The sequence below is a fragment of the Chiloscyllium plagiosum genome, chromosome 8 (assembly GCF_004010195.1).
Source record: "Chiloscyllium plagiosum isolate BGI_BamShark_2017 chromosome 8, ASM401019v2, whole genome shotgun sequence".
Classification (NCBI taxonomy): Eukaryota; Metazoa; Chordata; class Chondrichthyes; order Orectolobiformes; family Hemiscylliidae; genus Chiloscyllium; species Chiloscyllium plagiosum.
Genome location: NC_057717.1, coordinates 100,636,506 through 100,649,430, shown reverse-complemented (window position 1 = coordinate 100,649,430; position 12,925 = coordinate 100,636,506). Strand labels below are relative to the sequence as shown.

At 40.7% G+C, this 12,925-nt stretch overlaps 1 protein-coding gene across 2 annotated transcripts in view; it reads right to left on the bottom strand.

The window, feature by feature from the left end:
* rnaseh2a (ribonuclease H2, subunit A) overlaps positions 1-12,925 on the bottom strand; it is a 32,197-nt gene that overhangs the window by 18,703 nt on the left and 569 nt on the right. The window contains exons 2-7 of one of the 2 annotated variants that reach the window (XM_043694919.1): positions 12,711-12,814; positions 11,504-11,575; positions 9,509-9,635; positions 8,400-8,487; positions 4,140-4,277; positions 212-299 (exon numbers count right to left, since the gene is read on the bottom strand). In XM_043694919.1, coding sequence (XP_043550854.1) covers positions 212-299; positions 4,140-4,277; positions 8,400-8,487; positions 9,509-9,635; positions 11,504-11,570 — 508 coding nt within the window. In that variant the 5' untranslated portion in view covers positions 11,571-11,575; positions 12,711-12,814. The remainder of the gene's footprint in view (positions 1-211; positions 300-4,139; positions 4,278-8,399; positions 8,488-9,508; positions 9,636-11,503; positions 11,576-12,710; positions 12,815-12,925) is intronic. The other variant, XM_043694918.1, reaches the window with a different exon arrangement.

Below are 12,925 nucleotides of genomic sequence, written 5' to 3'. Positions count from 1 at the left end.
GAATAAACAACATTACTCAACAGAAGAAGTTTGTGAAAAGCTCAAGTAGGAAGCAACAAACACATGAATATGCAACCACAATCGATTCCTCCCCTCAGAAGGTCCAGTGCAAGTTTCTCATTTCATTTCTCCAAACAAAACAAAGTCAATCAATTCTCATTACTCCTGTACTGTATTGACTGATGACACGCTTGCTACTGATAATTCTTACCATTCGGATACCCTGAACCATAATCCAGGTTTATATCACCTAGATCTTCAACAAATTTCCATGTCTGAATTGCATGATCTCTGGCAACCTGAAGGACACACAATTGAAAGGACAAGATTAACTTGATTCATCAACTCTGAAAGTTAGAATTAAATTTCAATATTACGATGTTAGTGTTATATTCTTTAATGGAAGTATAATGCATGAAAAATAAGAATACTTTTTCAAGTATGCAAATAAGTAATGTCTCAATTCCACTTCTCCCTGGAATACTTCAGTATTTTAAAATCACTCACATATGAAAAAAATAGCCTATTTTAAAAATCAGCCTGTTCGGAGGTGTTATGCCACACCTCAAGAGCAGGTGAGACTTGAACTTGAACTAGGGACCATAACAGACCTGGTGTTGGGGAATGAGCCTGGCCATGTGGTTGAAGTTCCAGTTGGAGTACTTTGAGAATAGCCATCACAATTCCATAAGTTTTAGAATATTCATGGACAAAGACAAAAAAGTGGCCCTAAAGGAAGGGTGCTAAATTGGGGGAAGGCCAACTACACTGGAATTCAGCAGGAGCTGGGGAATGTGGATTGGGAGCAACTATTTGAAGGTAAACCCACATTTGAAATTGGGAGGCATTTAAAGAGAGGTTGATTAGAGCACAAGACAGACATGTCCCTGTGAAAATGAGGGATAGTAATGGCAAGATTAGGGAACAATAGATGGCAGGTGAAATTGTGCGACTAGCTAAGAGGAAAACGAAGCATATATGAACGTTTAGGCAACTGAAGACAGACAAAGCTTTGGAAGAATAAATCGGAAACGTAGGACCAATCTGAAAAGAAGAATTAAAAGAGCTAAAAAAAGGGGTCATGAAATATCTTTAGCAAACAGGGTTAAGGAAAATCCCAAAGCCTTTTATTCATATGTAAGCAGCAAGAGGGTAACTAGGAAAAGGATTAGCCCACTCAAGGACAAATGAGCAAGTTATGCGGAGTCAGAGAAAATGGGCGAGATTCTTAATCGGTATTCGCTGAGGAGACGGACAGGATGGATGTTGAGGTTAGGGATGGATGTTTGATTACTCCAGGTCAAGTCAGCATAATGAGGTAGGAAGTGTTGGGTATTCTAAAAGGTGTTAAGGTGGACAAGTCCCCAGGTCTGGATGGGATCTAGCCCAGGTGACTGAGGGACGCAAGAGAGGAAATAGCTGGGGCCTTAATAGATATCTTTGCAGCATCCTTGAACAAAGGTGAGGTTCTGGAGAATTACTAATGTTGTCACCTTGTTTAAGGGTAGCAGGGATAATCCAGGTAATTGTAGACTGGTGAGCCTGATGTCAGTGTTAGGGAGGCTACTGGAGAAGATATTGAGGGATAGAATCTATTCCCATTTGGAAGAAAATGGGCTTATCAGTGATAGGCAACATGGTTTTGTGCAGGCAAGGACATGTCTTACCAATTTAGTAGAATTCTTTGAGGAAGGGACAAAGTTGATTGATGAGGCAAGGGCTGTACATGTCATTTACATGGACTTCAGTAAGGCATTTGATAAGGTTCCCCATGGTAAGCTGATGGAGAAAGTGAAGACGCATGGGGTCCAGGGTGTACTAGCTGGATGGATAAAGAACTGGCTGTCTCCTGTTGCCCAGAGCATAGCAGTGGAAAGGAGTTTCTCAAAACAGAACTGTGACCAGTGGTGTTCCACAGGGATCCATGCTGGGACCACTGTTGTTTGTGATATTCATAAATAATCTGGAGGAAGATATAGGTGGTCTGATTCGCAAGTTTGCAGATGACACGAAGATGGATGGAGTAGCAGATAGTGAAGGGGACCGCCAGAGAATACACCAGAATATAGATAGACTGGAGAGTTGGGCAGAGAAATGGCGGATGGAATTTAATTCGGGCAAATGAGAGGTGATGCATTTTGGAAGATCTAATTCAACAGCAAACTATACAGTAAATGGAAAAGCACTGGCAAAAAAAAGAGATCTGGGTGCTCAGGTCCACTGTACCCCAAAGGTGGCAACGCAGCTCGATAGAGTAGTCAAGAGAGCATACAGTATGCTTTCCTTCATCGGATGGGGTATTCAATACAAGAATTGGCAAGTCATGTTACAGTTGTAAGATTTTGGTTCAGCCACATTTGGAATACTGCATGCACTTCTAGTCGCTACATTACCAAAAGGATGTGGATGCTTTGGTGAGGGTGCAGAGGAGTTCACCAGGATATTGCCTGGTATGGAGGGTGTTAGCTATGAAGAGAGGTTGAGTAGATTAGGATTATTTTCATTAGAAAGAAGAAGGTTGAAGGGGAACCTGATTAAGGTCTACAAAATCATGAGGTATAGACAGGGTGGACAGCAAGAAGCTTTTTCCTCCCAATTACTTGAGGTCACAAGTTCAAGGTGAGAGGGGAGAAGTTTAAGAAGAGATATGTGTGGAAAGTTCTTTATGCAGAGGGTGGTTGGGTGTCTGGAATGCGTTACCAGAGGTGGTGGTAGAGGCAGGCACAATAGTGACATTTAAGACTGATACATGAATGGGCTCGGAGCAGAGGGATACAGATTCTTAGAAAGGTTTAGAGAGAGGATCGGGATCGGCATAGGCTTGGAGGGCCAAAGGACCTGTTACCGTGCTGTAATTTTCTTTTGTTCTTCTGGCTCAGAGGTAGGGACACAACCACTGCACATCAAGAGATAGCGTTCTATACTTGTCATTTTCACATCTGGTTTAGAGTGAAAGACATTGCATATTCTAAAGTGGTTTTATCAGATATCAACAATGGCAAATTCAAATAATATTCTTTTTCCACATATTGGTCTGCAAGTGTGACCCATTACTGCCACCTTAAGGACATAATTTTCCAGTCAAATCTTTCCTATGCAACTAGAAAGAACAATACGTTAGAACAGGAATTTCAGCAGTGCTCATTCTGCACACCAACACAGGAAACATTTAAAAAGTTAGTGACGTGAAATTACACTTTGTACACATTGCAGTTTATGACATATTCTGCTATCAATTATACAATTGGTCCATTTGACCAGTTATTTCCAAACTGCTGTATTTCTAGCATCTAAACACTGCCATCTGATGGTTTAATCAGTAAGTGCAACTCTCAAGCCTAGACCAAGACCTGTCAGTCTGGTGAGAAGCAGAAAGCTAGCAGTGTTAAACTAATTATATTGCGTCACCTAGGAGTGTATTAGTTAGATGATACAAATACAACAAATAATTTATAGGAGTGCAGTTCAAGAGATATGGATCAGTCAAACTATTTTTGCTTATAAACACTTTGCACTTGATAACATTGTTCTTCACAAGCAAACACAGTAAAGCACAGATGCACACCATGAGCTTTCCCCTTATGCAATATCAGAAATACTAAAGTAAAATTGCCTCATTGACCTACACCATTCCAGTTATTGGGGAGAAGACTGCAATTGGACAAGGGTACGTTGCTGCAATTATACCCTGAAATACTTTGCATTGAACTGCATTTAATGAGAATAAGTGCAATGAAACTTTTTGTTAAAATAATTCTGGAATTCCTTCTTAAAACCTTAGATACAAAACTACAGTTTACTCAGGACAATGGCCAATTTACATTGGTGAGAAAACGTAAAGAGGAGAGTTAAACAGTGATGTAATGTGATATACTCTCAGTTTGCTAAATACAGTGCATGAATCGTTTCCTCAAATGCTCAAGATTTCTTGATTTCAACTGGGAAACCAGAATTTCAAAGTGTTTTTATTCATTGTCTGGAAGTAGGCATTGCCGGTAGGGATGGAAGTTATTGCCAGTCCCTGGTTACTTTTGAAATTGAGGTAGCAAATCTTCTTCAACTGCAGGACTCCATGTGGCAAAAGGTATTCCCATGACCAAGAGGAAAAACCTAACACACTCCTAACATTCAGCACTCACTTTGGCACAGATGCTCGCTGCACTGACTATTGGGAACAAGGAATCAGCCTTGGATCTGACTGTGACCTCCAGGCCTGGGAAACGTTCCTTCAGCTTTGCCTCATACTTTTCTGCAGGTCCCACTGTGTCTACGTAAACCTAAGGATAAGCAGAGAATAATGCAGCAATATAAAAATCACTTAGTTTTTACTTAAGAATGGGAACTGTAGAATTCATGCTGCTAGGCAGAAAGACTCTTCAAATGGAGAACTAGACAATGTATTTTAAATAACAGATATTAGTGCTTAAAAAAATACAAAATGAGACATGCAATTCAGAAACAATTAGGCATGTACTGTACAAGGAAGCACAGGTGTGACCAACTTTGTACATGTGCATAGTTAAACTGTTTTACAGAAAATGAAAACAAGTTTAAAAAGCAACTTAATAGCAGCTGAACTAGATTCATGAGCCAGATTAAAATCGATATCAGATAAAAGCAATGGTGTTAATTTATTATTGATATAAATAGCAGAATGATTGTTATTAATGAAATCCGTAACGAAAACTCTTTAGGGTAATCATTCATGTTAATTCACTAGTTGACCCAATTCCTCCCATGCAGCTCAATGATTCTATGAACAAGGTGTGTGCTTGAAGTGGACGATGAAATGTAGTTCAGGCTATATATAAAAAAATCAGAACACAATCTCAGTTGAAAAAACAAAAAAGGAACATTGTCATGGTAAAGCATCAAGATAGTGTTATTTTTAGACAGGGTGAGCAATTATCCAATTAGAGACCTGAAGCAAGACTGCATGTTCTTGTCCAATATAGTTCTATAACTGTAGGATAAAATGTTTTAAAAAACCCAACATTAGATAGTCCTCAGAAACAGAAGGTCACAGAAGCTAAGATGGCAGCAGAGTTTTCAGAACAGATTCCACGAAATGAGACAAAGGCATTTGGCTAAAACTCCTCATTGATGTGTCAGCTATCTAATAAGGATCAGGTTATCAAAACCATCACTAATTTTTGATATTTAATATAGTAGTTTTTTTTGTGACCTGGTAGAATTTACTTTGTTCAAGATTTCTAGCGTCTACTATCCATAAAAGGCACTCATAACAAAATGCTTAGCTCGAAGATATCTTCCCTCCTCTGCTCAATCTAGTACTTTCTCAATCCCTTATATTGCTTTCAAAGGCTATGGGGAGAAAATGGGGTTGAAAAACCTATCAGGAGAAAGTGATCAGAAAGAAAGTGACTGCAGATGCTGGGGATCAGAGTCAAAGAGTGTGGTGCTGGAAAAGGACAGCCGGTCAGGCAGCATTCCAGGAGCAGGAGAATCAATATTTATAGGTAGATTAAGATAGGGGAAAAGTCATAGGTCAGAGAAGACAGTACAGCAGATAGGTGGGAAGGAAGATGGACAGGTTGGACCATTCAAGAGGACAGTGCCCAAGTTGGGAGGTTGGGACTGGGGTAAGGTGGGGAGGGGGAAAAAAAAAAGAGAGGGGAAGTGTGAAAACTGGTGAAACCCACATTGATCCAGTGTTCACAACAGTTCATCAACTTTACAAACACCTTCCACCCCAACCTCAAGTTCACCTGGACCATCTCAGACACCTCCCTCATCATCCTGGCAGTATCCCATCTCCACATTTTCAGCGACTGGCTCAACATGGACATCCACAACAAATCCACTGACTCCTACAGCTACCTGGACTACACCTCCTCCCAACCTGGCTCCTGTAAAAACATTATCCCTTATTCCTAATTCTTCCACCTCCACCGGATCTACTCCCAGGAGGACCAATTCCACTTCACATCCTGCTCCACCGACCTTGAGCCCCACCCCTCTAATCGCAACAAGGCCTCCTCCATCGCCAAACACAAACTACCTGATGCCTGGAGGAAGAACACCTCATCTTCTGCCTTGGGACCCTCCAACCATACAGGATCAAGTTTTCCAGTTCACCAGTTTTCCCATTTCCCCTTCCCCCACCTTATCCCAGTCCCAACCTTCAAACTAGGCACCACCCTCTTGAACAGTCCTACTTGTCCATCTTCTTTCCACTATCTGCTCCACCCTCCTGTCCAACCAAATCACTTTTCAACCCCACCTTTATCTACCTCGCACATTCCCAGCTACCTTCCCTCCAGCCCCATTGCCATCCCAGTCCCATTTATCTCTCAGCCCACAAGCCTCATTCCTGTTGAAGGGCTTATGTCCGAAATGTTAAATTTTCCTGCTCCTTGGATGCTGGCTGACCGGCTATGCATTTCAAGCACCCTTGAAAAAGCTATCAGCCATGATTGAATGGCAGAGCAGACTCAATGGCTGCATGCCTAATTTCTACTCCTATGTCTTATGCAAATGTGTAACTATGTGGATTTTTGTTCTTTTAAAAGAGCAAAAAACAAAAGAAAGGAACTATGATAGCAACAACCCAATTGAATAATGCCACCAATAAAGTTTTTTTTTAAATTTATTTGTGAGATGTTGGCATCACTGGTTGGCCAGCATTTATTGCTTGTCCCTAATTGCCCTCAAAGAAACTTTGTACAACTGGTGCAACTGAATGAAGTGGCCTTGTAAGCCAGAGGGCAATTGAAAATCAATTACACTGAGAGAGTCTGGAGTCACATGTCAGCCAGACAAGGTGAGGATGACAGAATTCCTTCCCCAAAAGACATTTGTGAACACGATGAGTTTTTCCGAAATCAACATGGACGGTTTCGTGGTCATCAGTAGATTCTTAATTCCAGATTTGAACCCTGGTCCCCAGAACATTAGCAGAATTTCTGGATCAACAGTCTAGCAAGAAATACCACTAGGCTATTGTCTCCCTATAATAATCTACTCAATCTCATTGCAGGAAATACTCTCATCACACCGAATACCTAAAATAAGTACAATCACATAAAAGACAGACAGCCTTAGCAAAAGGTTTAGTACAAAAAAGTTATCCTCCCTCCTCTTTGCAATCAGAACCCTGTACCCTTCTGGCAAAAGCTCGTTGTCCTGAAAGATTAAATCTGCATCCTTCTCCACAAATGCTACCTAATCGGAGTACTTTCAGAATCCAAGACTCAATGGTTAGCCTTCCTCATACCCAATACAAAAGAATAAAACAACAGCTTTTAAAATTAATTAGAATTAGTGCTCCATCTGCCTTAGTTTTTCTCTTTCAGCTGTATAGATTGTGGTATATGAATTTTACAAGATATAAACAGAATCAAAATACGTGTTACTTATAGTAACATTGGAGGTTAAACAAGAATAAACCTACTAATTAACGTGTACTATTCTTGAAGTTCAGTCATCAATAGTCTAATTATTTTGATCTTGGTCAACTAGCAGAGATCCAATAACAAGACAGTTTTTAAAAGCCAACTTTACATGTTAAAAAGGCATTATCATCATTGATTCACATACTATCCATGTCCTAGCTGGTTACCACTGATCAGAAACTGAACTGGACCAATCATTAAAAATGCAGGTCAGAAGTTAGGAATTCTGAGTGAATAACTCACCTCCTATCTCCCCAATGCCTGCCCACTCCATACAAGGCACAAATCAAGAGCATGATAGAACACTGTCCATTTTCTTAGATTGTTGCAGATGCAACAACATTCAAGCAGCTCAAAAGCACCTGAGGCAAAGCTTTCTACTTAATGGCACCCTCTCCACATTCTGCACTGATGCAGGACAGCAGCAGTGTGTACCACTAAACGATGCACTTCAGCAACTCACAAAGGATCCTCAAATAGCATCTTTCAAATTCATGACCTCTACCACCTAGAAGGTCAACGGCAGTTGTATGAGAACACAGACCTGCAAGTACCCAATCAACCAACACTATTTGGACTTAGACCTAGAAATGCCATCCCTTCACTGTCACTAGGTCAAAATTCTATAACTCATTCCTTACCATCACTCGGACTATAGCGATTCACAAAGGCAGGTCACAACCTCCCCTCGAGGATGTTTAGGGATCGGGGATAGCTGGCTTAGCTATCCATTCCATGAATGGATTAAAAATAAAAAATTGTGTTTTAAAAATGCCACACTCAATGGCAAAAAACAAGCTTTGGGATTCCATGAGCAGAAGGTCAGAGAAAGACAACAGCATCCCAAAGAATGGCTAAACCAGAAACTCTCTGATAGGGAAGAAGGCAGTACCTAAAGATGACTCAAGTAACAAGTCAACATTTAGGAGAACAAGACTGTAAAAAGAAAAAAAGTAGTATGTCCAAATTATTTTATTTACTCACCTCTTTCACTTGAACACCACTGTCCAATGCATACTGAATGAGTCCAATGGCAGCATCATGAGACAATGCATTCAGGTTATATTTAGTTCTGATGAGAACAAGAAATGATAAAACAGTCAGTCAGTCAGTAATTGATGGTTTCAATCTCTAATTCACCATGTGGAAAAATGTGGTCTCATTTCTAACTACCAGAAGGGAAAACTGTTCCCCATGTATTAATCTTGCTACAGGAAGAAAGAAGGTTTTCATCAACAAAGGTCAGAAACTTAAGAAAGGCGTGCACACTACAGAATGAAGTGTTTCTAGTATTTTGCCAATCTAAACTGAGATATCTACTGTGTAGTTCTGACAAGATTGCAAAACATACAAGAGTTGCTTTCATGCTTGATGCCAGACACCCACTACAGTATGACTGCAACCAATACAAACCAGCATTTTAAGTTAAGCAAGCAGAACTAGGGTTCCAAGCCTATCAGCTTTCCTCTAATTTAAAAATACGTCACCAACAGCTGATAGGATGCAAACAGAGTGCAGCATTCCTTAACTGGAGATCATCGGGTTGTCCACTTGCACTGTTTCAAAAACTGTAGTCGGCATCATGGTGGCAGCATAGGTATTAACATGCTTCAAGTTGTCAAGGATTTAAAGAAAGATGGCCAAGTTTAGAAATTTTTTTTAGTTTTACATTTGGTGTGAAGCTTCTGTGTGGCAATTAATAATTGATAGCAATAAAGAGGACGGCAAGGAAAAGGGAAGATTAGTAAATGGGTTATCTGAATCAGGGCCATTAAAATCTAGCTAAGACAATTTGGAGAAGCAAGATAACCCTAATGGCAGACCTTCCACATGGGTGAAAATATCAAAATTTTGTATTGATAGTGAAATGAAGGCAAACATCTCAATCATAACAGTTCATTTATAAAGATAGCATGGAAGGAGTGTATTCAACCCCTGTAGTATCAGGTTCTGCCAAATGTAACTTTCCTGCAAAGAAAAGTGACATTATCAGCCCACTGCAACATCTGCATGTGGTCAGTCATCTTCATCTTATTCCAGCCCTAACGTGCCTCAAACCAACCCCTCCATTACATCAATATGCTGAACAGTACCTTTGCTGCATTGAAGTTGAGATTACATTGGGTGAAAGGACCTCCAAGGCCCAGCCGATAAAATCATTTGCTTCATCTAGTTTCGCAAACAGTTTTTCTCTCTCTTTCTCTGTCAGTGTCTTGGAGTCTGCAAGAGAGAATGGATTTGATTCGATTAATTATTGACACATCAAGATACAGTGAAAAATATTGTTTTGCCTGTTCTACAGGCAGATCATGTACCAAATAGCAGTAGAGAGCACAACATGGTTTTACAGCTGCAGAGAAGGGGCAAAACGGGACAGCAACATTAACATTTGAGAAATCATTCAAAAGTCTAATAACAGCAGGAAAGCAGCTGTTCTTGAATCTGTTTGATTGTGTATTCAAAGTCAACATCTTCTGCCCGACAGAAGAGGGTGAAAGAAAGTATAATTGGGGTGGGGGGGAGAAACTTGAATTATGTTGGTTGCTTTCCTGAGGCAGTGCAAAGTAAATGGAAATAAAAAAGCAGAAAGGGAAATAAAATCAACCTATCAGGGTCTGCATTTAGCTAGCAGTTGAAATATTCCCTTCGTGAGGTAAGGGCAACAAGAAAAAAATGAAGGCAAAGATAACAGCCTGGTGGCACAGTAGGCCGCCAACACATTTAGGTGTTTGGAAACCAGAGGACATGCTTTCAATTCCCACACAGTAATCTTTGCTGTTGGGTTAAGTCACTTCTGGAGGCAAGGCCCACAGGGTAAAAGTGAAACCAAGCAGCATAAAAGATAAGGGATCAAACAGATAATGGCAAGGTGGTCCCTGACCAGAACTGTAAGAAGAATGGGAAAGCAAGATCCTGAGTGAAAATAAACAAAAATAAGCAGCTGTGTGGCAAGTCTTGCTTTCAACTCTGAGTCACATTAATGCATCCGAGGAATCATAGAATCCCTACAGTATGGAAGCAGGCAATTCGGCCCATCGAGTCCAACGAACCCTTCAAAGAGCATCCCATCACCCTACTCTATCCATGTAACCATAGATTTCCCATGGCCAATCCACCTAATCTGCACGTTTTAGACTGTGGGAGGAAACCAAATCACCTGAAGGAAACTCAGACGTGCAAACTCCATATGGTCACCCAAGGGTGGAATCAAACCAGGATTTCAGCGCTGTGAGGGAACAGTGCTAACCACTGAGCTGCAGTGACACCGTAGGGGGCTCAACACTTCAAAAAGGTGGTTAACATCACCTCAACAAACTTTGAAAAATTTATTTTGTGAACATTAAAAGAATCCCCATGTGTCAAAAGCAAAGGCAGAAATTGCTGGAGAAAAATCAGCAGGTCTGGCAGCACCTTTGGAGAGAAAGCTGAATTACCTATTCAGGTCCAGTGACCCTTTTTCAGAGTGGGAGTAAATTCCTGCCACATTTCCAATCTAAACCACATCAAGCAAGGAACTAGCAAGGTATTGTTCGGGACTGGGAAGAAAAGTCAGAAATCACAAATCCTGCATATTGTGCTAATTTGATTCAAGAGGTTTTTAAGAAACTGGCCACACGCCACTTCTTCATTTCAAATACAGCATGAAAGGTCACAAAGACCTGGAGAGCAGAATAATTTAAAGAAAATTTAAACACAAAACAATTAGTGACTCTTACATTTTACTATTCCTGGTTTATGCTTAATAATGAGCAATAAGATTGTAGTTTGCAATATTTTTTTGAAGCTTTCTTGAACAGCAATTAGTCACCAATATCAAATACACTGCAGATTAATTCCAGCCATTTTCAGTACTTTGTTGAATATCAGAAACACTTAAAATGTTGCAGCATTCTGGAGCCAGGGGTGAGCAGCAAGGTCTGCAGTATTGATACCTTGATAAGGAACAAAAGCTTGTACAATGTTTGCACTTATACTTGCTTGCTTGTAATTTCTATATTTGGGTTTTGGCAGCATTTGGCAATTTCACTGGATTATCAGAAGCATTTTGACTTTTTAAAACTAAAAAAAAAATGTTTTGACTTCCGTACCGGCAACCTTGAGCTCCTCAAGTTGCTGTTGTTTAGAAAGCAGGCAATAACAGACTCCATATACCATCGGCCCTGAGAGAAGAGTAAAACAATACATTAGGCACAACAGTCCTGAACACAGGTGAAGAGGTCAGTCAGTCGACTAACAGGACATATAGGGAAACAAACAACCATTATATGGCGCAGAGATTCTAATGACAATAAGTCATCTGGGAGTGTACAGATGTGAACACAGGTTCATAATTTAAAGGTTTAAAAAGAATCAGTCAGAACAGATCACTGCTGTTTTAAAGATCTCAAACACACAATAGGATTGATTTAGTAAAGATATCCAAACCTCTTAAATCTGCCTGACATACAAGTTACTTACCCAGGTGAAGTTGTAATAAGCCTTTACTAAATGGTTTCCGAATCACCAAAATACATATGCCCACATATTTCAAACAAAGACAGAGTTGCACACTTGAGTTTCAACCAACAGCAATCTACTAAATAGTAGTTTTGGAGGGACCCAGTTAACATTCACTATTTTCAGGTAATTTTCTCCTGTTTGTAGTACTAGCTCAACACTATTTTAAAAAGTAGAGGGAGATGCCACCTATTGCCAGGCCTTTGTTGTATTGCTTGGAAAATGACTAAGTGTGGGACTGGTTTTCCTTCCTTGACACTTGAAAGGGTTCAGAAAATATTGACAAGGATGCTGCCCAGGTTGGACATGATTTGGAGATGCCAGTGTTGGACTGGAGTGTACAAAGTTAAAAAAAATCACAACACCAGATTATAGTCCAACAGGTTTATTTGAAAGCACTAGCTCCTTCATCAGGTGGTTGGAGGATTTCAGCTATAGGGAGAGGTTGATTAGGCTGGGGCTGTTTTCCTTGGAGTGTCAGAGGCTGAGGGCTGACCTTATAGAGGTTTATAAAATCATGAGGGGCGTAGACAGGATAAATAGGCAAGGTCAATTCCCTGGGTGAGGGAGCGCAGAGCTAGAGGGCATAGGCTTAGGGTAAAAGGGAAAAGATATAAAAGGGACCCATGGGGCAACTTTTTCATGCAGAGGGTGGTATGGAATGAGCTGCCAGAGTAAGTGGTGGAGGCTGGTACAATTGCAGCATTTAAAAAGCATCTCGGTGGGTTTATGAATAGGAAGGGTTTGGAGGGATATGGGTCAGGCCCTGTCAGGTGGGACTAGTTTGGGTTGGGATACCTGGTCGGCATGGACAAGTTGGACCGAAGGGTCTGTTTCCGTGCTGTACATCTCTGATTCCTCTCCTATTGTGAAATACAGCAAGCCTTTTGCCGCATTAAGACCTGGAGTAGGTACAATTGCTGTAATTAATTCACTCCCTCCCCCCACCACCCTCACCCCTCCCCAATAGTCCCCCTCATTCCCCCACCTCTCCCCCATCCTCCTCACCCACA